At 39.2% G+C, this 24,774-nt stretch overlaps 1 protein-coding gene and 1 pseudogene across 1 annotated transcript in view; both read right to left on the bottom strand.

Annotated features, from left to right (window-relative positions):
- The window catches only part of rtn4r (reticulon 4 receptor), a 45,536-nt gene extending 22,455 nt beyond the window's left edge, over nt 1-23,081 (bottom strand). Inside the window, exon 1 of the mRNA XM_006803849.3 lies at nt 22,538-23,081. Coding sequence (XP_006803912.1) covers nt 22,538-22,559 — 22 coding nt within the window. The 5' untranslated portion in view covers nt 22,560-23,081. The remainder of the gene's footprint in view (nt 1-22,537) is intronic.
- LOC148100284 (uncharacterized) lies at nt 1,325-1,940 on the bottom strand (annotated as a pseudogene).
- Nucleotides 23,082-24,774: the final 1,693 nt, after the last annotated feature.

Raw genomic sequence — 24,774 nt, forward strand, 5'->3', positions numbered from 1 at the left:
ATCTGCAGAATTCTGCCATTAACTCTTTAATTTCAGTTGCTTTTTTTTTCACTTACAAAAACCAATATCTGCTCATGCCTTTGGGAAAAAAATGTCACGTAGATGCCTGAATAATAAATGAAAGTAACAAAAGATCAGTTCACTTACCCCATCTCTGGGAACAGAACTATTGCTTTCCCTTTTTTAAATCATGGCTTCTACAGTTGGTTAAAAAAAAGAAAAGAAAGGGGAAAAAAAAGCATGTGTGATGAACCCAAACCAGCTCTGGCAGTGGGCTCCCCAGGGCAGCATCAATGCAGGCAAGCAGCAGCTGTTGCGTTCTTGCACCTGTTGACTAGGCATGTCAACCAAATCTGAATATGTGCCTGTGAGTGACGTAAAAGCCTGTCTTATGATGTTGGGAAACTCTGGAACTGTGTGTTGGTGGTGTGGACATATTTAGCCTGAGATATCGTGCCATCTTCTGACTTACTTTCTTTTTCAGGGCCATATTTTGACATTTTCTATCCAACATCAAACCAAATAGTTAAGTACTGCCATTTGGATTCTGCTTGTTTTCCCTAAACAAGTCAAGTTAAATCTTGTCACACTGTAATCATTTCAAAAATACCATCCTTCTTTCACAGGCTGGATTTCTTTCTACAAAGCATTTTAATATGAAAGCTACAAGTAAACATAGTACAGTACTGCTGTTTTACTCAGTGCTTTAATGGGATGAGATGATGAGATGAGATAGCCTTTATTTGTCAGTTGCAGGTCTTTTGCCCACAACCGAGATGACAGAACTTGCCGCCCGTACATACAATACACAAACATCACACTGGGGAGACAGGTCAGGCTAGGTAGCAAGGAAAACAAACATACACAGATATCAACACACCATAGCACAATAAACACAGACAGGCAACATGGGAAAGTGTTCCAGTGTGTACATCTGATCTGGGAGCGCTGCAATCTTTCGACTGCGCCTCCAGCTGACCCAATGTCCACGTCAGAGGGGAGGTAAGCGTTGGAGGTGGCATTGGATCCGGGGTAGGGAGGGTGATGCGTCAGTGAGTGCTTATCAGTATCAGTATATGTATGTGTGTGCATGTCCATAGTTCAGCTGAGACAGTGTCCTTCGCCCTGCCAGGCTAAGTAAACAGTCTTCCAGCCAACCCAGGTGGCCTTGCATGGAATGGGAAGGAACAGACTCAACACAGTCGTTATCAGAGAGTTTTTGTTCGGCTCCAGCCTTGAGCCCACAGCTGGCGCCGAAGGGGTAGCCGGATTATGATGGTAATTTTTCTTTTGCAACAACTCATGAGAATTTCAAAGCTGTTCTTTAACACTCCGACACTGGTCTCTCAATCTCCCGTTGGAGAAACGCGAGCTTCCCCATGATGGTATCAAACTTGCGTTCCGTGGTGTTTTCATTCTTTTGCTCAGATAGCCGATTCTGAGAACTCACGACTGCAGTGAGCTGTTCTACGATGTAATCCAACTTTCGCTCAAAGGTGTTGTTTTGAGCAGGCCTCTCCTTGATGTAACCTAATATACGTTCAGAGGTGTTATTCTGAGTATTCACGGCAGCTGTAAGCGTCTCCAAGGTCTTAACCATGCTGCTTTCAATGAGCCCGTTCTGAGAAGTCGCGCCTCGTCCCATCGTTTCAATCCCAGCGGGCAGCCTTGGGGGGGTTTGAACAGCCGGTTCCGCTTTCTTAATTCTCCGATAAGCCAGGGCCAAGCCAGCTCCGATCAGCAAGAACCCTGTTATCATTGTTCCGAATAGGTAGATATCTTCAGGGTCCTCGATCGACAGTCCCGCCAGGCACACGATCCTCCATTTCTGCCACCCGTCCATCGTGTATCCGGCAGGGAAAGTCCCTCCAGGGCAATCTCAGACTTCTCGTTGAGAAAAGGGTGTCAATAGCATTCAGAGACCAGTTGATCAAATCCATAATTCTCTTTAAGTTTTAGAAACAGACTGTGAGAGAGTGTTCCAGGGAGAAGTAATACAAAAAACACGAGACTAGACAAGGACATAAGCAGGGAAGATAAGGGAGAGGAGAGAAAGTGCATCCGCCTCCTCAGAGAGCCAAGAGAATACTTAATACTTAATGGGACTCCTCATCAGTGAGTCCTGAAAGGTGTGTCAAAAAGAAGTGAATCTTCTGAACATAAAGGTGCATTCCACTAATTTTGCTTTTACTAGAGCGTATTAGTCATTAGAACGCAATATAACAAATCATATACACTAAAGAATCGCTAAAGAAAGTGGAAGTAATTGATTGTTAACGAGGCAAATTATTAAATGTTACTGTTATATTGTCTATGGACTTTGTGTGTATGCTTAACAATTTGATGTTGATTATCCTCCAGATGGGCATTTGATACCAAATTGAGAAACGACTCAGCGTGTCCAAACAGTTGAACTGGCTTTGCTCCAAACTCTAAGGAAAACTGACAAATGTTGTCAACGGGATTATTTCTACTTGGCTTCCAAAATACATTTGTTACAGGCTGACTTTGAGTAATTAGAAACATATGATCCATTATGAGCAATGGCACACTAATTATAAACTATTTTTTTGAAGAGTCTGCATATTTCCTTAATAACAGAACTATATTTATATAGTTCAGCTTTTACCTGTTTATCGCCAAAAAGGACACCATGGCGTCTACAAAAGTGTATAAATTTTTTTATTCATTTTGTTTGTTTAAAAAAAAAAAGAAATAAAAAAATATGAATTACAAAATTATTAATATATGTATTAACATGTTACTATTAAAGATCGATGGCCAAAACTGCAGTTTATATAATAATATCATATAGAATGGCATCGACAGCTGAAAACAACTTTTTTATTTAAAACTTAAACAGCTATAAAAAGCGATAGGCTACAGCTATACTGCTAGGTTAGAAGTTCCTTACTGTATATTTTATGTTTGCCAGTTCTAGTGGGGTTTTTTTTAAGGTTTTTACTCTAAATATTGTGATGGGTGCTTTTGTATCAGTGTTATGGACCGAAATATTATAACATTGCTATTATCTATTATTCATCAACATTATGTGTATTGTCCATTTTGGATTGGGGAAGAGTTCCTGTCTCAAGTGGGAGAAGAGTAGTATGAAAGACTGACACACTAAACATAAAGCAGACCTGTCAGTTCATCATAGAAACATCATTTGACAGTAATCAGTTTACTGTTTTCTTTGCTTTGCTAACCTCACATTTGGTCACAGGCTGTTGTTAGTGACAGAAAGTATAAGATCATAGATACAAGCGTCAAAAATGAGCTTCCTCTGAAAGTGTCTGGGCTCAAACTTAGAGATAAGATAAGGAGTGCAGTCATCTAGAGACAGCGCTTTCAATGTTTCTCCACACTTAAAGCTGTATTTCAATTTTCTTTAACATCTCTTCCAAACAATTTGCTTAAGTCTTTTTTAATTTCCACACCACATTTGGAATGAAACATTGCCTCATCAGAAGATAATTATTCAACACACTGTGTAAAGAACAGCTGCAAGACTTTAGTCTTTGTCGCCAACATGGAAAACAGTCATTACAGCAGTTACTTGGAGTGTTTTTGTAGCACATTTTCCTCACAAATAAAATAGTATGGCCACCAGGGTATCCTATTAAAAAAAACTAGAACCTCTGGAATTTACTAATACAAAAGTATTTGCCCAATAATAGTTCATATGTCATCATAGAAACATCATTTGACAGTAATCAGTTTACTGTTTTCTTTGCTTTGCTAACCTCACATTTGGTCACAGGCTGCTGTTAGTGACAGAAAGTATGAGATCATAGATACAAGAGTCAAAAATGAGCTTCCTCTGAAAGTGTCTGGGCTCAAATTTAGAGATAATATAAGGAGTGCAGTCATCTAGAGACAGCTCTTTCAATGTTTCTCCACACTTAAAGCTGTTAGCTATGATCGTTCGAGTATTTGACCACAATGCCTATTGGATACATCCTAGGTGATGTATTATGTGTCCAACTAGAAGACTCAATGCATGCTCGACTTCCTTTTTCTAGGGTTGGAAGGCCTTAGTATTCCCCTGGAAGAACTGGAGGAGGAGGTACCTGGGGACAGGGAGGTCTGGGAATCTCAGTTTAGTCCCAGTGTGGCTAAAAATGGCTGGGTGGATAATATTGGCATTACTAAAAAAACTAGACTATCTAAAAATTCTAAAACTATATATGACCATAGGAGCATTTGAACTTTACGTCATTGTCCTTCAAGCTGACAGAGAACCCAGCATCCATCACTTTCATCTGCTTTCATCATCATTTCTCAGATAGATAAGCCACGCTAAGCACATTCTCAGACTGTCACTCTAGTACAGTATGCAACTAATGATAGAAATACCACAGACACACTGTCATTTATCTTGTGACTACCATCATTTCTTAGTTAATTACCCTAGCCAATATGCTGTGTCAGTTATTACCCACATTATACCTCAGGTAAATTACTTCTATGCAGTACCAACATCTCTGTCAGGTTGACACTATGGTATAGGTAGTTGTGTATGAATTAGGATGACATATTGATGACATAGAATGGAAAAAAGCCTCAGCTCTGTGATTCATGACTGCTTCAGTGGGGAAGTTATACAAAAGGGGGAATATAGTGTAGGAGGCATCATTAAATGAAAGCCATGAAATATAAAGTTGAAGTAAAGACCTCTATGCAAAGTAGTGAAAGAGAGACAAGAATGCTGAGGGCTATATTAGTATGCATGATTTTCCTCACTCTGTCTTTCTCAGTTCCCAGAGTTCTCCGCTGCAGTCTGATCTTCTGTTTCATCGCCAGCCCTACTACATCATCTTCCAAGATCCTCTATTCCCTGTTTTTATCTTAAACATGCAATGTCTGCGACAGCAATGTAGCATGGGGAAAGAGCAGCCGAAATCTTCTTTTGAGAGGCTTAGGAAGCTGCTGTAGCACTCGATCTCTAACATTATGCTGCTGGGTAGCTCCGCAGTGAAGGAAGGAGGACAATTGGTCCTGCTGAGATGACATGTTTAAAATTTACTGCAAGTTTTGAGATGCAAACAGAGCAGAATGTTCAAGGACATTTTCCAAGACACATAAGGCCAATTAAATGTATAAGGAGTGGGAGTGATAGTGAGATTGTTTGTCTCGCAGACATGTTTTCATGTGCAATGAAAGTTGATGCAGAATAAGGTATTTCCTTTTCTCCACTGATCTAAGCAGCCTGTAGGAAGCCTTCACTGATTTATTTCAATTTTCTTTAAATCTCTATTTGGTATTCCAAACAAGTTGCTTAAGTCTTTTTTAATTTCCACACCACATTTGGAATGAAACATTGCCTCATCAGAAGATAATTTTTCAACAAACTGTGTAGAGAACAGCTGCAAGACTGTAGTCTATGTCCCCGAGATGGAAAACAGTCATTACAGCGGTTACTTGGAGTGTTTTTGTAGCACATTTTCCTCACCAATAAAACAGTACTGTCACCAGGGTATCCTATTAAAAAAAACTAGAACCTCTGGAATTTACTAATACCATTGTATTTGCCCAATAATAGTTGATATGTCATCATAGAAACATCATTTGACATAACTAGGTCAACGAAATGAAGAATTTCAGGCAATATGACCTATGATTGCTCAGTGATGGAGTAAGACACTGTTTGGCAGGCAGATCACTGTCTTCAAAATGCATACCTTTCTCTTTGTTATTCCTAATCTTACTCTCCATCGTTTGTGCTTGTGATATTTTGAGCTTCAGTCATGTTAATTTGGGTTGGCATCATTGAAATTAAAGGATGATAAAAGGAAACTGGTGCTATGTTAATATCTCTTTGAAGATGGAGTCAATCTGGCAACAAAATGCCGAGCCCTTATTTTCCCTTCCCTTTCCTCTCTTCCTGTATTGAGCACAGTGGATATGAGATAACTGCAGACTCAGCTTTGTAACAGCTTACCTTAGGTGGAGGAACTCTTAAAGCCTCTCCTTTCATCTTGCTCCTTATGTTAGAAACCAGGCTTTGTTTTGTCTTTTTAATCAACATCTGGACGCTGAATATTTACCTATGTAATTTCTGCTTATTCCTACATCTCACCCTGTAAAGAGACACACACTCTACCTTTCCCACTGGATCTTAAAAAATGTTGACCTTCACCACAGTTTTTTTTATGATGGGAATATGTACTGTATATATAAAGTAGGTTATATGGAACACTTTTTGCCCATAGAAAAGTAGCATCTGTCTGTGAACAGTCACAGCTATTATGCAAGTCTTTCGTGCATTTAACCTGCATAAGCCTCCATTAGAATTGTAGATAATGAAAATGTTATAAAGTAGAAACATATAATGCATGGTAAAACTCGCCAAGCATTTTTATGTAAATGTTAATGATGTAACCTATAATTTGTCCCAAGAGCTATTCGTGCTCTAAAGTACTGCTACAAAAGCAGCAGCAGTATCTGAGTGTTCAAAAAGTATGGCTGCTAATGCTTGGAAACTAACTAACACTGACGTTACACAGCGAGCCACAAATCTTATACTGTGATTGGCAAAACATTTAATGCTGTTTCTTTACAGATATAGAATCTCTTTAATGGATTCTAACATAGGGCTTTTGAGCTAAAAGGTGCTAAGTAGAGAAGCAATCAGTTACAGTTTTGATGACACCCATATCAGCACTTTGTACCGAATTCACCATCTTCACTTGTCTCAAACGTGTCACGCGGCCACTTTAATATGCAGTTAATTGTTCTCATCTGGACCTGCCGGTAGAATGAACCCAGCTGCCACTGAGCAAAAAATGCATTATTTTGTGCCCCCTTTAATGACTTTAATTAGTTGTCAAGGGAGTTGATTCTCCTGTTAAGTGGATGAGGAGTCGATAATGTAATATAGTCCCAGTATGCACGGCTCCAACTTTATCTCACTGAAGAGGTGGTGCACAGGAGGATAGTTTGCATAGCAATGTCAGTGGGCTGGATAAACTCATTGTAAGGTTAAAAAAATCACATACTGACAACGCTCAGTCACTGAACTGATATGAAAACGACAATTAGTGTGTTCCTGTACTGGCAGAGAAATCATTGCAGAAGAGCTGTTTCAATGTCACTTACATAATGTGGAAGTTTTTACTGGAGCAGATGAAACATTGAAAGAGTCTATTATCAAGAGAAAAAAATAAGAGCTATCTTCATGTAATTATTAAGTAAACATATCCTTGGAATGACGTGAAAGACAAAAAACAGGTCGTTTAGCAGAAGTGTAAGAATTGAACAAAACCTAATAAAAGCCTATATTTTCAGTATTTCAAGAGGGAAAGATACCTAAAGTAACACTGCCAATTCAAACATGTCAACATAATTTCAGCTTTGCTTGACAATATTTGCCCAATGAAAGCTCTTCCCTGTAAAAACCCTACAGATTCAGTAAACGAGGCAGCCTTGAAGAAAAGAGCCCCATAAAGTTCATGTCAGTAAACTATTTCTCCTTTCATCCACTCATCTGCAATAAAGTTTCCAGTCTCCAGTTTCCATTTGCTGAGTAATGCCTTGCCTAGCCAGTGGTGAGGTGCAGTGCTTTCACACTGGAAAAAGCTAATGGCTGTTTATGGTTTCTAATGCGTGATGCTATAGCTTTTGAAATAAAATGTTCTCTATTATAATGTTGTGTGTGGATAGAATTTGTCATCAGGAAATGCTGTGATGCTACAATTGACCTCCAAAGAATTTATGAACGTATACTTGCTCTCTTACCTGTTTATGAGTCTTTAAGGGAATAGTGTCCCTACATTAAATTTGGCTGTTCATTTACATTTACTCATAACTTGTTTACCACCCCCCTTCCTCGCTGAAAAATATGAGCATGCAAAATTTTATACTTCAATGAGAAGTGACATCCTGCAGTCAAATCCCAGATGAAGACAGCCAATGGAGACTGGAACCCCGAGAGTAAAACAAACGGGGGTGGTGGAGCAGAGTAAGCAGATGGCTGATGGAGACTTGGACAGCGCACATTTGACAATTGATAAAGTGGAAATGAGGAGGAGCATTGAGTGGGAGTAGGGGCTGATTGGCTCAGAGCTCACAGATAGATTTGTTTTTTGGATACAAGTAGTGACATTAAAATTTAGAGCTCAATTCAAATTTGTGGGAAAAGAGAGGTATTGGAGAAAAAGCCATGAAGCATTGTAGATATGACCAAGAGATATGTGAGAGTACAGGTCTTCCTCAATTAAGATAGATAAAAACTTAATTTCAGCAAAGGGGGCTCATTTGGAAGAAAAGAGCAATATTAACAGCAAAAATGTGAAGATTCAAAATTGTAAGTATTACTGACAATTTGATAGATCATAGTGTACAATCCCAGAAGAAGGTAGGGGATTATAAAGGGACCTGAAAGAGAACAGCAGAGGCAGTCTTAACATAGCATGGAAATCTCATCTCCAGAGTAGAAAAGATATGAAACAGGCAAAGTCAAGAAAAATGACAGATAAAGAACAGTTACAATTATGATGAGAGAAGAAGTCAGAAATAGATTAAAGACAGCGAAGATGAAATCTTGCAAAGAAGGCTAGCTGACTAGGTCACAGGGAGAGGACTGGGAGTCGTTGATTGGCTAGAGGCTGCTAAAGAAAGAGAGAGAGAGAGAGTGGAAGAACGTAAGCTTCTGATTGGTTGGCAGTCATTGGAGGACAGAGAAAGAAAGAAATAAGAGCCTTTGATTGAAAAGAAGCCAGAGAGAGAATGAGGGCATTTGATTGGCTTGAGGATGTTGGAAACCAGAAAGAAAAAAAATAGAGCCTTTGATCATCCAGAGGCTGTTTAAGGTCAAAGAAAGCGAGAAATTAGAGCCTTTAATTGGCTGGTGGCCATTGGAGGCTAGAAAAGAGGCCATTGATTGGTTAGAGGATGTCAAGAGGCAGAGGGTAAAAAATGAAGCTTTCTGATTGACTGTCAGAGGCCTGAGAAAAAGAAATGACAGCCTTTGCCCAGAGGTTGTCAGCAGATAGAAGAAAGAGAGACTGTAACTGGTTTGTCATTAAAGGGCTCTAAGACAGCGAGAAACAGGTGAACCAAACAAAAATAAATATGATGAAAATAGACAAATGTGAACAATAAACATCAACTAAATATATGCTGATCTTACCCCAAGAATCTTAAGACCTGAAAGATCTTGTGATTAGAGGCTGATATCAGAATCAGGAGTCATAAAATGTTGGCAACAGATGACCAGCAGTGACCCAGATGTTTAGGAGATTAGGATAACATTTCATGTTTAGCTGCTAAAGTAGCAGCACCTATTCTGATGGAGCAGCCTGAATACTGATAAACTAAGATTTGGACAAACTGTGATTAAATGGCGATAAAAGGCCTGGGATAGAGTTTAAAAATGATAACATTGAAAGATAAGACAGAAAGCCCTTTATTATTGAAATGTTTTAGAAATCATAAATCATATATAAGAATCACCAGATGAGTGGGGCAGATGCCATTACAGTGTAGAGAGACGGTGCCATTCCAGCTTTTCTGGTGGAAGGGCAAGGGTAGCCCAGGACGTTGGGTGGTTCATACTTTGGCATTTGTGCTTTGGCTGGGGTGAATTTTTCGGTCTTCTTTGATGCTAAGAAACCTAGTTTGGGAACTCTGAGCTAGTTCAACACAACTGCTGGGCTCTTGCAGGACTGGAGAATTGACAGAATCTGAGAATGAACTGAGAACTGACAATGCAGACTACGAGCTAGATTAATAATACTAACTACTAGCTGCTGAAGACTGGAAAATCTGCCATCGATCTGAAGTAATACTCCAGTATTCAAGAGTTTAGTAGATAGATGCCCCAGTGTTTTCCTCAAATATCTCTGGTTTAAATATCTCCAAAAATATAGCTGCGTAACATGACTGGGAAGAAAAGAACATACTATAAAATGTATCTTCCCTGCCACAAGGTTGCATGGCAGATGGCTCGAAAGGGAGCACGGCAGATAACAATGAATTTAACAGAGACTAGGGCCTAGCTGATGGGCTGAGAGAACAAGGGCAGATAGAATGTTCAATACCTGGTATAATGTTGACATTTTCAATTAGGTTAATTCAACCTCATTTAAATGGAAAAATGGGAGTTAAAAAACAGCAGCAAAAATGGTCAGTATTACAAAAAGGAATGGAGATAGAATATGACAGAATAGATCTTTCTTATTGAACCTATATAAAAACCCTTAATCGCCACTATTGCATGTTATTAACTCTTCTGTAGTGCTTTCCTCTGTCTCCTTGTACTTTTCTGTAAGTGTTTCTGGCTCTGAAGATGCATGTTCCTAATCTGCAGTTATAGGCCTCTCCAATCTGGGGATGGTTACTATTTGATTTATTAATAATTTGCTTGTGCTCATCATTTCTCTCTTTGCTTTCCTCTTACCCCGCCAATCAAGATAGATGGCCACCCTACCTCAGTCTTGGTCTGATGGAGGTCTCTACTTATTAATCTGTTGTCAAGAGCTTGCTCAAAGGGAATAGTTGGGTTACTTTATAATTATGTAAAGTATTATAATGTTTCAAAATGCCCTGAGTTAACTTGAATTTGTGCTATATGAATAAAAAGTGTTCAGATTACTTCTAGTGGGCAGTACGGTGATTAGCGCAGCACAACAAGATGATTCTGAGTTAGAATGCATCATTTGGCCGGGGCCTTTCTGTGTGGAGTATGCTTGTTTGGTATTATTGTAGGGCCTTTACCTTACAATATAAAGAGCATTGAGGCAATTGTTGTTGTGATTTGGCGCTATAAAAGTAAAACTGAACTGAAGTGAAATTTAATTCCCCCTGTGTGTATGTGGGTTCTTTCCAGGAAATCTGGTTTCCTCCCAAAGTCAAAAAGACAGGCAGTTAGTGGGGTTATATCCATTGGTGATTCTAAATTGGCTGTACATGTGGGCTGTATTTGTGACTGTCTGTATTAAATATCCATGCATACTGGCAAAAAGTCCAGGGAATACCCTAACTCTCGCCCTATGGTAGCTGGGATAGGCTCAACATAAAACCTGGAAGACCAAAGCTAAATACCTAGTTTCCTGTGCGATAATAAAAAGCTGCTAGTATGAAGTATGAAGAGTAATTTACATGAACTGACAAATTATTTATTTATTTTTTTAAATGCAAGAGAGACTAAAAAATCTCACAAAGGAACTAATCACAAATGTAGCAGGACATATGTTATTATGAGGGCACATAGCTATGATTCCCCCCCACTAAAACACTTCAATAGAAAACTATTCTGTTGTTGCATTCATTGCTTTAATTCACACTGTTATTTTTATCTAATGTAGTGCATTACATTTAATGTAAAAAACATCTCATAGTTTTCCAGAAGAATATATTTACAGAAAGGATAACTGCATTTGACGCAAAGCCTAGATAATATTCCATTTTGGACATGGACATGTGAAAACTCGACAGCCAGACATTCATTCCTGTTATACTTCTTTGGTGTCTGGTGGAAGTCAGCTGCCTAGGGAGCATGTGTAACTGGGAAGTGTAATGCAATTCAAGTAAGTGAGATCACACAAAAAAAGGCAGGCACGTGGACATCTACACAAACCCTTGCACTGTCTGTTGGCTAAACGTATGTAACTAGGACCTGAGCAGAGCCCCGCAGACATGGAAAGTATAATTCCTGCTTAAGAGTACATCTCTTTTTTTCTTCATGTTAATGTGAGTGAAAACCCTGAAAAGCATCTTGACATCCTAAAAGTTTGGAATTTTTTATCCCCGCCTTCTGCTCCTTCTGGCAGTGTGAGTTCTAAACAAATGCTAATAAAGTGTTTTTATAATGAGGAAAGCCCACATTTGTCTTTGTTATCTTTTTCTTCTTTTTTAGACTGAGCATGAGAAATTTTAGTGATTTATTGGTGCTGACAGTCTCAATCAGCATTGTGTGTACTAATTGTGCAATGCTTTAAATGTAAAGAACATTCATTAATATGAATGTGTAAAATGAAAAAGTCCCACTCTTAAGCTTTAAAAAAACCCAACACTGCATGCACTTAGAAATAATGTATTTAGCTTGCTCAATAATGTATTTTGTGACACTGTGGGCTGTTGACATTAGATTTTAACTGTGATATTGACTTTCGGAAAGTACTACAGCACTTTAATTTCTGTGCATTTCCAGTAGCCAAGTATTATAAATCCTGAGTGATTGTGAACTGCTGATGGAGTCTATAGAGTTTCCAGCTCTAATTTCCGTGTCATGGTAGAGTAAACAACAATAAACAAAGGAAAAACCTGGCAGGGCTCAGGTGTCTTTAACTTGGAGAGGAAGGTGAAACTATTTCATGGCTTTTTCTCCAGAGTTAACTGTGGGAAATGTAAATGTAATATGTACCACTCACCCTTCCTGAAAATATGGTCAGTTTGCTAGTCAGCAAGTAACGGCGGCGGGAGGGGGGATTCAAGCAGCAAACATGTGTCCGTGCAAGTATGTGCTGTATGTGTGCAGGTGTTGAACTTGTATTGCTAAAGTGTGTATGAGCTGAGAGAAAAAGTGGAGGAAGAGCATGCTCTCTCTCTTGCCTCATATTTCTCTTTGGTATAATGTGCTGCCTGTTCATGCGATGCCTTTTAAAGGCATGGTGGGAATCACTTCATAGTCAGGCACGAAACTCAATATGCTAATGCCTTCCTAGGGAGCTTTGGAGGGGGAGAAAACATAACTTGTCAATTACCTATAGCAAAACCGCAGGAAGATTTATTGAAAACCAGAAAATTCCACATGACAAAAGAGCTTAAACGTGACAGATCAAAATACAAGGCACCACCTGTTTAACTAATTATAAAATGATGTGAGCCTTGTCAGACTCATTGCCATTGTGTCAAAATAAATTATGTTTAAGGACACATATGGCAATTTGTATCTCTATTAATTACTTCTTGAAAGTGCTAGGTGCAAATTTCAAGCTTTGATTTATGTTAACAAAGGAAAGGACTGATCTGTCAAAACTCATTATCCAAGCAAGTGGAGTGGGCGCTGTACTTCTGATAGTGATGCAAAATACATTGTGAAAAAAAAATTGCTACACAGATACACCATACCTCCGAAGGCAGTGCTATATCCAGCCAGTTTCCTTCTAGCGATGGCACACTCTTGCTTGTTGAAGACCCAAGATGGCACAGTGGGACCATCAAGATTGGTTTTAGACTATTTTGTTTCTCACACAGCCATCATCAAGACCCCTCGGCATAATTTGTTTACAGCTTGGAGATTGAGTGTTGGCAGTTCTCATCTCTCCCCCCGGAATAATTGCTGTGATGATAGGCTTTGCTGGGAACACGTACAGGCATGTGAAAACATGCACCATTTTAGATTAGAGGGTTTGGAAAGCCAGCCAAGCTGATGTGACCGCAAAAGTGACATATCTCTGTTTCGCTCATCAAATCAATTCTTGCTTTGTGCTGTCTGATGTTCAATGTCAAAGGACTCCATGCTTTTTTTAACACTTATCTAATCTCTATTCTACACTTAGAGTTGTGTCAAAATGCAACACTGCGGGATTTAAATACTGTTATTTCAATTTTGCACAGTGCCCAAATATGATCAACAGGAATATCTTCATATGGATAAATTTCCATTCGGAAACTCACCGACTGATAATATAGTAGAGAGAAATTTGCTTGTTTGGTTTTTTTTGTTTGTTTGTTTTTTCGTTTTATCAGCAGCTCTAACTGGAATAAATAATGGTATGTACATAAAAATGAATTTACTTACTTAAAGCAATTAATTTTTGGACTCCAGTTAGGCAATTTCGTGATGTTACCAATTTCCCAGTCACAAAGTGGAAATGCCCTAAGGCATAACCTGTTTTATCATCTACTTACTAACTAACCATCATGTTGAATTAACTAGAAATTAGAATTAAATTAGAAACTGAGATCATAGGTCATTAGGGAAGTTTACGTTTAGATATTTATACATTTTTGGTTATTTTTCAGCCCTAGGTGTTGCTCCCTATTGACTGTCAGAGAATGCAGATTTTATGCTGTATTTTATATAATCTAAGGAACCAATAAGTTATCAGGATTTGGACCACTTGGTTAAACAAAGAGCTCCATACACTCTTGATCGATATGACAGAAAATTCAAAAGTTAAAGGTTGAAACCACAATTTATTTATATATTAGATGGTACAAGTAGACGAAATAAAGGAGTATAATGAATTCAACATACTGTACACAACCTCAGCTTACGGTGTGTTTACAGGCTTGGATGCTATTCTGATCGTAGGATTTAAAACCCATGGATGACATATGGTCAATTTGAACCTCATCAGTGGTGGAAATCCATGTGCTCTATTTTCCTGCCAGCCATTGGAACCATACTGAATCCCCCTCCATCATCATCCCACTATCTTCCAACCCCTTGACACCGCTTCCCCTGAACCCAGCAGATTACAGATATCATTATAATGGATGTCCTGGCAGGCCAGCTGCGGTCACATTTAATTTGCCATGGCCTGATATCTACACGAGATAATCAGCATTTACACCTGAGAGTGAAGACAGAAATATACGCCACAGTGTGTATGCGGTAAAGACATCGAGGTAGAGACAGGAGAATGACCAAGACGCTGCGAGAAAACTGGGAGAAAGTAAAAGTAAAAGAAAGACGTAAGGTAAGGGAATAGGAAGGTATATGTATTCACCACACATGCTAAACAACAAAAGATGAAGTGAAGCACACTTGTAAGATTTGCATTTTAATAAGAATAATCTACTTTGGACTTAAAATAACTTGAGAGCAAAACCTAAATCTTTGTCAACATTCTTCAACACAGACCTTACATCTTAGCTTGGAGAGGGGTGCCTCTCCATCATACTTTGTTTTGCTTTGTGAGGTCAGCCCTGTTCAATTACATGCAGATAAAGAGTGGTGTTGTTCTTTCTAAGTGAAGGTTATAGGGTACTCTTCTTGGAGCAGATGAGTGGGATCTTCATTGATTCCACTGTTATGCTTGTGAGTATGTTTAGAAACTCTTTCCTTCTGCCGCAGTTGCAGGATTATGCATTTCCTGCTCTACAAATCCTTTTACTCCCACCAGACATTGAGGACACCGATTTGTGTATGAAAGAAAGTTATCAGACGCGAAAAAAAAAAAAAAACCCAAACTGTGAAATTCTTGTATAAAGCTGCCAGAACAGGTACACATTATATATGTTTAGCACATACAGAATGAGCTTTCACATCTATAACAGATCAATTTCCCCTGAGTCGGGGAGTAATGACCTATTTCTTTTGAAGGGCTCCCCATACATATTTCAGTGGTGAACTACCAAGCTCACAGGCAGACACATTACTGTTGTGAAGGTTTTGCAATATAAGGTAAAGAACAATATGTCACAGAATTTCTGAAAGCCTTTGTTCTACCACTATCTCAAACAGAAGTATCTATCTATCTATCTATCTATCTATCTATTAGGGGTGGGAGAAAAAATCGATACTGTGTAGTATCGTGATATTTTGTTTGCTAATAATGTATCGATACAGGGACAGCAGAAATCAATATTTTGTTACAAAAAAGGTTTTTGTGCTCTGACTTCAGAGCATGTTGATCCTTTTTCTGAGCAAGAATCCTGACATTCCTTCACTGTCCAAATGTGTTTAACTTTTTTTTGGCAGCAATAAACATGACAGTTTACTTATTTTAATTTAATACATGTTTTATTTTAATTAAGTTTAAAACTTTTTTATTTAATGTAAAATTATGTTTTGTTTTAATTTACTTTCAAATTCTTCAGTTGCTGAATGGGCTGCATAGTTTTCATAAATTGCATAGTTTAGAATAGCTATAATTGTACCACATGGTAAGTTGGACTAGACTGTAATACAAACCGTTCAGTTTGTCAACAATAAAACTGACTGAAATGAGAGAAAGACTGAGTGCGAGACTTTGATATTAGATAAAATGAATATTGATAAAGTTTACCTTTATGTACAGAATCTGAATATCGCAAAATATTTTTAAAAATTGCAATAATATCGTATTGTGCGTTAAGTATTGTGATAATATCGTATCGTGGGATGTCTGGTGATTCCCACCTCTACTATCTATCTATCTATCTATCTATCTCTGACTGTCAACTCAAGGTGCGTATTTACTGCTAGCAAACACCTTAGAAAACTAATATATGCAGTCTTCAACATAAAGTATTTGTCCTTCACATACAACACCCTGGAGTGATTGTTAAGAACTTTGCTTTGAATGAAGATAAATAAAGGAAGAACAAAATCCAACAATGCATAAAGGGAGAGAAAGGTGACCCCGCTAACTTAAGCATCTCAACAATGTGGTACCAGACATTCAGTAAGACTCTGCATCAAAACACCAGCTCCCATCTGTTAAGTTTGCAATCTAACGACAAACACAGGCTGACTCGATCAGGATGATGAGGGGTAATTTAAGGACCTCGCTTATGAAAGGAATATGGTGAAAAATAAGAATGTATCTATTCTTTCAGGATAAAAGAAATCGGAAGTTCCTCCTCTCTTTCTAAAACTTTTACATCATAAAACTGAGATTACACATTTACATTTTATAGTCCTGCTGTAGAATATGCACATCAACTAGCAATGAATGTGTGCAGATTGCATACCATATATGCAAGCACAATATTGCTAATTATATGTCGGTTTGTTTTTACTAAAGATACCTACTGATAGAACTCCTTTTCTGCAGCAATTAAGCTCTCAGCTGTTGATCTATAGGAGCTGGAATTTGTCCTTTAGCAATACCTGTGCATGCAGGAACACTCACCATAGGATTTATCATGTTTTTACTTATATCTCCAATCCTTGTAGTTATTTTTACAGCTCAAAACCATGATATTCAAAAATTGAACCTAAAAAAAACCCTGATTCTAGCTATATATGCACTATGGTGTTGATCTGTTATGCTAACCCTTCGCCATACACTGCTCACATCTTGGATCAACCAGCTGCTTTATCTGAATGTCACTGTAGCCTGCAAGAAAAGGAGCCGAGCAGGGTTGACTTATAAGGCTGACAACGGCTCCATTCATGCGTCTAATTTAAGAGCGGCTTCTGCTCTGTCTAATTAACAATTTACTAGGCCATCAGTCAGCCTCCCCATTGTGGTATAATCAGCGTCACTGACGTTCAAGCAGCTCATCGCACCCTTTCGCATCTGCAATAGGATTAGCGCATCCACGCAACTTTCATCAGTACACAAACAGAAAAGTGGGCACTGTGTGTTCCAAAGATGCAGCGAGAACAACTGTGACACCACAGAATGAAAGATGACACTGCAGCAGAGTGAGATGGGCACTGTGTTCAACAAATTAGGCAGCTCAGTTTGTGCATACTAGGACCTTCATCCATATAATCTTCAGGAAAGAAAGGGTTCCCATCAGTATGTATCACTGCTGGGTCAACACAACTGAATATCGTGTGCAAATTTCACTTGTCATTTTATAAAGTGTTGTGTAAAGTAAAAGTGGAAGGTGTGATCTGCTCTGTTATGCGTAGGCACCTTGAAAGGATTATAATACGGTGTCAAAGTGGATTTCTATTTTTTGTAAAAAGACGTAACTAAATCCCTTCATAAAGACTCCACCTGCGTCAACACCATATACACGCATAACATTAATTCCTTTGGCCCTCCTTCTTCCCCCACACCATCTTCAAGACAAGGGCCAACACTTACATTTATTGTGATTTCTTTAATTTATTTTTTGTTATGTGAAAAAAAGACTTGTAGGGAGTGGGGGGGTTAAAAACTGCAGCATTTCTCCTGCTGGTTCTCTCTCCAAATATTCTGACAGTACAATAATAACCCACAGAGAGGATTAAGAACTGGTAATCTGGGGGAATAGTGTATTTCATTTCAACTGCTTTTTTATATTTTTGCCCCTTAGCTTCCTCTGTATAAACAAATAGAATTTTGCTCATTTATCCACTTAGTTTCTCTGTCTTTCTGATTAGAAGTGAAAGGCTGTGAGACTGGGATAACCTAGAGCGGATGGTTCCAAGGATATCTTAGGCCAGCATGCCCGTGTGCGCATCAGTGGGAGTCTGAATGTGTGTGTGCATGTACTGTATAAACAAATGCAGATCTACTTGAAGGGCGCGGCCAATTAAAAGAAGCCCCTCAAGGAGCAAGCTCATCAGGATGCAGTGAACATCGCAGATCCACTTTCAGATAGCCTGCTTGAATCTGTCACTGTAACTAAGGCATTAATACAAACGAGCTCCGTAGCATAAAACTTTGACATCTTTATCCTTTGACGTTGAGAAACTGGATGATAAAACTGATCTATTGTAACGTTTCACAAACTCAGATCTTATAGAAATGTATAATTGCATGTGAAATCTTGTTATTATTTTAATTCAAAAACTCTGCCAAAGATGTCATTACATCACCCAGCAGTGCGTTACATGAAGAGAACAACTCAATTTTAGTCATTAAAAAGTCTTTTCAACATCATTTAAATACCTATTATTAAAAAGTTAACAGTATATTTTGCTAAGACATTTAAATATGCATCCGGCTGAACAGGTGAATGTTTAAATTTCATTTACTTTGAATGAAACATTCGTTTGTGATGAAACTAAAGGTTGCAACCAAAATACATAGAACCATGACTAAATGGGTGACACCAGTGTATTTAACCACAAACCCTGTGTGCAGTGGCAATCCAGAGGTCACTATGTGAAATAAGTGGCAAGAACACCTCCTGTTTATCTCCTTCAGTTGAGGTAAATCAGTGACTTCTTGCATGCATCATTATCATCATTATGGCAAAATCTCTGAGCTTTGTGAGATTATTTTGGAGGAGCTCAGATTTTGCCAGTTATGCTTAGTTTATGTAAAAATGTAGTTTGCTGTTGTTTTGGTTTACAAGCTTAAATTGTTTTATGTGTGTATTATATATGAGTGTAGACTTGTATATAGTTAAAAATGTATGGATCATATAATGTTGAATTCTGAATATTGATTTGTAAATAATGGAATTTGAAATAAGGGTGTAGGAACAGGAAAAGTGTAAACTTCATCCTACTGCTTTTCGAGCAGAAACATTTTGTAGACGTGGAGATATTCATGAAAACTTGATCTATCATCCTTGTTCTGACTCCTATTCTGACAGGTGAGGAATTCAAGGAAAAAACCCTTCAATGTTTCACGCCTACAGTGAGGCGGTAGTTGGCTCTTTTATGCTGTTTTGGGACATTCTGTTACAGTGGTTTGAATTAACTTATCATCGCTGTCTGTGGGTCATCCCAGTCACCACATCTCAACTGAAAGAACGAAAATGAGAGATTCTGGACCGATGTATCATCAAAACATCAAAATAAGAATATTTAATAAATATAAATCTGAATATTTTAGAAATTACTGATCTAATGGGATTTTCCCATATTAACATATCTAGGATTTACAGTGAATAGTCTGTAAAATAGAACAAATATCTAGTGAGCAACAGCTATCTTGACAAAAACACCATGTTGATGTGAGAGGTCAGAATGGCCAGACTGGTTCTAATCGATAGGAAAGTAACAGTAACTCAAGTAACCACTCGTTACAACCAAGGTATACAGAAGAGCATCGCTGAATGCACAAGACTCTGAACTACATTGGGCTATAGCAGCAGAAGATCACACCAGGTACCACTCCTGTTAGCTAAGAAGAGGAATCTGAGACTTTTGACTGTATCTCTAAATTTGGTCAATAAAAGACAGGAAAAACACTGCCTTGATTTCTCCTGTGACCTCTAGATCATTGAATCAGGATTTGGCATTAAGCAGGGGTCCATCCTGTCATAGTGGTGGTGTGATGTTTTCCCATTTGGGCATGAACATCATTTAAATGCCACAGCCTACCTGAGTATTGTTGCTTACCATGTCTGTCCTTTTATGACTACAGAGTACCCTTCTGGAGACCAGCAGGATAACACATCGTGTCACAAAGTTTAAATCATCTTAAATTGGTTTCTTAAACACGATAGTGAGTTAAATTAACTTAAATGGCCTTTAAAAACAACATCTCAATTCAATGAGCATCTTTGGAAAGTGGTGAAACAGGAAATCTGTATCATGGAGCAGCTGACAAATCTGCACCAAATGGATGACACTATCAATTCAATATCAACCAAAAACAGTGTTGTTTGGTTTCATTGCTTACCATGAATGACTAATATGACAAAAACCAAACAAACCTGTAACTCTATAACTCACACGGATGTAAACAGCATTCAAAATAACATCCCTAATCATTTTCCCCTCACTTGCCACGCCATCCATACAGTACATTATGAAAGAAACCCAAAAAACCCCAAAAACATTTATTTCATTTTCTTAACTTCCTCTCCTTTCTACAGACCTCCCCATAAACTAACTGAACACTACACCCACACACACATTATCTCTTCCAGCCCTCCCCCTGCGCTTGTATAAACATCCATACAAACACAAAGATGGATCAATTTCACATTCCCTTTCAGGGTGCGGAAGATGCCTTGCCTTGTTGTCAGTTTATATCATGATGTTGGATTCCCCTAATGCTGCAATGCAAATCAGCTTTGTTTTTTTTTTTTATTGTTTATTTGTTTTGTTTTATTAGCACCATTTTCTCATAGCTTAATGCATTCAGAACAATCATCTTGCCACCTCAGATGATGCATCTTGTGGCCTATTTTTGAAAATGGGGCAGAACTTTTGGCGAGGCATTGCCAAAAAATAACAGAGTTAACTAATTAGGGGGAAAAAAATGCCCTAAATGTGTAGTGGTTTCAAAGAGAAAGCGTTCAGTTCCACTATAATGGTTTTATCCATTCATTTGGGCTTCATTGGCTTTGCCTGGCAGTAGACAGGGAGCGACGGCACCCCCAAGCAACAGCTTTCCCACAGAGGCATTTGATCATATGCTGACTGGGTGAAAAAGAGTGTAAATTAAAGTCCCTCCTCACTGTGACACTTTAAACACAAGAAAAGGCAGGCCATATTTTCTCAGCCAAATCAGGTGCCTGAGAGATGGATACCAATTATAATTGCTGCAGAAACAAAAAAAAATAAATGAATACAAATCAGACATAGGTGCGTGTCAGACGCCTGGTGCTAAATCATGCCAGCAGTTGGGTAATGAAAAGTTGCCTGTAGGGTCTGAGGGACCCAGAGCCATTCTGTGCCAATGAAGGGGTGTGCACTTGAATTTGCATCACCCTGTGACATATCAAAGAGAATGCACAAGCAGATGTGCCTCTTTGATTTTGCTACTTGTGAAAAGCAAAGTTATTCTGTATCCCCACAATAATCTGCAGCTTTCTCACCCTATTCCTGCAGTTTTAGCCAAGTCGTGAACGTGAGGAAGATGGAGTGTGTACAGCATGTTGCATAAGCACTGTGGCAGTGGTGTATGCATGTGACAGTGCTGGGGCAGTCTATGCATGGGTGGGGCAAAGTGGAAATGAAGATTTTCCACAATATCTTATTTGAACCAAGTGGATGTTACAGCCTCGGTGCTGCTGACCAAACAGCACATGTCATATCTGTGTTATACACTCTGCACTGCAGTAAACCTGACTAGATCACTAAAACAAAACAAACAAAAAAAAAGCCACAAAAAACAAACAAACAAAAAAAAAACACAGGGTTACAGTCAGGTGCAGGAAGAGACACAATGACACGCCAGGTGCTGCATCCTCCTTCCTTTCCCACCCTCCCTCTAGCTCTCTGTGAGTGTCCTCACGCACACAAACACACACTCAAACAACTGACAAGAAATTAAATTCTTAACCATTTCTGGCAGAATTGAGAAAGCATTCTTGCCCTCATTAGAATAGCTCCAAGTCCAGTCATGAAAGCTACAAGGCCCAATTTCCTGTCACTTTGGCGGCACCCTGAGTGGGACGATGCCACCAAAACACCAATTATAAGCCAAGGAGCTGGGGAATGAAGCGGTATTACTGGGCCGCCAAGCGGACCATCTGCAGACTTCATCAAACGCTCAGCCCACAGCGTCCAGACGGGCAGAAGCGGATGCCCGGTTTAAGTTGCGATATCATGCAGAGCATATTGACCACTGCAAACAGTACACGGCCTCCCGCTCTCTCATGCGCACTCTCACTGACACACGCATATAAGGGAAAACAAGACACGCACAAGATAAGATCCAAATTATGACTCAATTAAGAGCCACTGATTCAAGGTCGTTTACAGCCGATACTTCTGTTTCTAGTTTTTTTTTTCTTCCGTTCCAACAATAAAATAATATTTGATTGTATATAAAGGCTTTATTTTTCGATTTCTTTCGATTCTTTTTTTTTATTGTCATGCTGATAGCCATACCTTATTTTAATCAAACCTCGGGGGTGTTGAACGGAGTCAACTCCAATTAGGACACCTGATTTATCTTTCTGTCTGTCCTCCACAGAGCGGTGACACTGCACCGTTGTGGATTTTATCAGTGCGCAGTAACCCAGCGGGATCCTACTGTCTGATATATGTGAAAACTTTACAAAGGTGTCCAGCTGTCTGATGTGTACTCACCATCAATAATAACGGTCTTCATGATTCAGATGAAAGTGAAATCCAGAGGCTTTATAATTCCGAGAATGAATCCCACGTATACGGAGATAGATAGGAAATCCGCTAATTATTGCAATTTATGGGTTATTGCAAATCCAGTGCAAGACGGGAAACAGGCAGACTTAAGCACCCCTGCACCCTTCAAACTTTAGCCGTAGGTCTTCCCGAGTGGGGAGCCACGTCTCCAGCTGCACCCTGGCTCAGTCATGTGGACGAGAGATTCAAAAACAGTCAGCAATAAACATCCAATTTGGGATCAGTAGACTCGACGCACCAGTCGACACCTCCCCAAATATAGGACGCGCAAACAGCTCGGGAGAAGAGCTCAAAGTGTTAACGCAGAAGTGGAGAATCAACGGCACAGGCGAAAACCGAGTATTGAATCCATCTTTTGAAATCGCAGCACATATCCAGTCTGATTACTTGCCCCTCTGTATTTCCCAAGTACACTGAAAAAAAAGTGTGTGGTATGAGCACGGATGTCGGCCGCACTGGTGCGCGCCAGTGTGCGTTTACCACGGAGAGGTGGAAAGGGAGGGCGGGGCGGCAAGGGGCGTTTGGCGGAAAGAGACAGAAAGAGGGAGAGAGAGAATTCGAAGATGAATGTTTTATGGGTCTGTATCACGCTGCAAGAAATATCCCTCCTAATTCTGAGCGCATGGGCTATTAATCATGGCAAATAAAAGAAAGACTGGATTTTATGTCCGAGGCTGTTTATAGAAAATACTGGACACAAACAAAACTGAACTGAAAATAACAATAATGATCATAATTTCAGGTAACTGGTGTCATTCCTAGAATCAAAGAGTGAATCTGATACTTAATGACTTATTTGGAGAGACATTTCTTACAGTGCTAGGCTGTGCTCTAATGAATGTTTTATGTGCAGGGGTGGTGGGCTGGTGGTGGGTAGGAAGGTGACGTGAGGCGAATCTATTTGGATCGGACATGGCCAGGCACGCACATGCATAGGAAAACACCCCCAAAAGACAGGCTGAGAGCCAGGCTTCCTGGAGGGATCCAAGCTTCCTCCTGGGGACTTCACAGTTTGGCTGTCCTGACGTAGGTGTAGTTGTTAAAGCTGAGAGAAACAAAGATCTCAGTTCTACTTGGTTAACTGAACCGTTACAATAACATTTGTAATCCTGAGGCTCACCTGAGACCCTTAACTACTTCTGGAAATGTTCTCTTTTGTATATAGAAAAAGAACAATGAAAACAAAACTGTGCTAGGTGAAAATGTCTATTGAAAACCCAATTAAAATGTTTTTTCATGTCTTTATACTTTCAACAGAATCCAATATTATGAATTCCTTTTCAGTGTATCGGATGTGATAACCTTTATTTTTTACGAAAGGATTAAACTACTTAACTACTGCACTGTTAACGCTGATTGGCTCGAAGACCAATTCACCTTGTCTTTTGGCCTGCACCTTTGATGGGTTTTGCTGAAACCCTGGAGGATTGAAGAAGCAGCAGCGGGCTATTATCTATAGGTATCACACGCCCCCTACCGACAGACACAAAAATAGATTTTCAGCATCACAGAAAGAGAAAGAAGCCTCATCTCAAGATGATGTCTCCCACCTCGCCTTAGATACAGCAAGCAATCACACTGGCAATGTATTTGTAAGCACAGGCAGAGAAGCTATTGAAATTAAAGTGGAAGGTACATTTCTTACATTTAGTTTTCAATAAGAAATTTTGGAATTAACGTTGATAAAATTACACATACCATTCTCAGATTTGTATTTGGAAAAGCAGTTTAACTGTTGATTCGCAGCACATACAGGCACAAGATTAAACATTGCATATTACAATATTGTACGTACATGGGGACATAAAAGATACAAGATTGCCATGGGGAGCAGGTGAATGGAAACGACAGCCAGGTGGGTGGTTTAGCTGAGTGTAATGGAGAATGCAGCAGGCTAATCCCAAGCTTACAACTACCACCAATATTGAATCACACTATCAGAATATGTCGGTGAGCCACTAGCCTGGTATTTGCTCACAGTGGAGACCGTCAGGGCCAGATGGCCAGTAGAGACAGTCCAAAGCCGCCTCAGCAACCCGCTGAGAACCAGGTCACCCTGCCAGAAAGGAAGTGCTGTCACCTTTCACAGTCGTCTCCGCCTCTCATGCTTTATCCTAATGCATCCGTGTGGACAAACACATGTTTGTGGATAATCCTGCCAT

The sequence above is a fragment of the Neolamprologus brichardi genome, chromosome 12 (genome assembly GCF_056152115.1).
Source record: "Neolamprologus brichardi isolate AB-2024 chromosome 12, ASM5615211v1, whole genome shotgun sequence".
In the NCBI taxonomy this organism is placed as follows: domain Eukaryota; kingdom Metazoa; phylum Chordata; class Actinopteri; order Cichliformes; family Cichlidae; genus Neolamprologus; species Neolamprologus brichardi.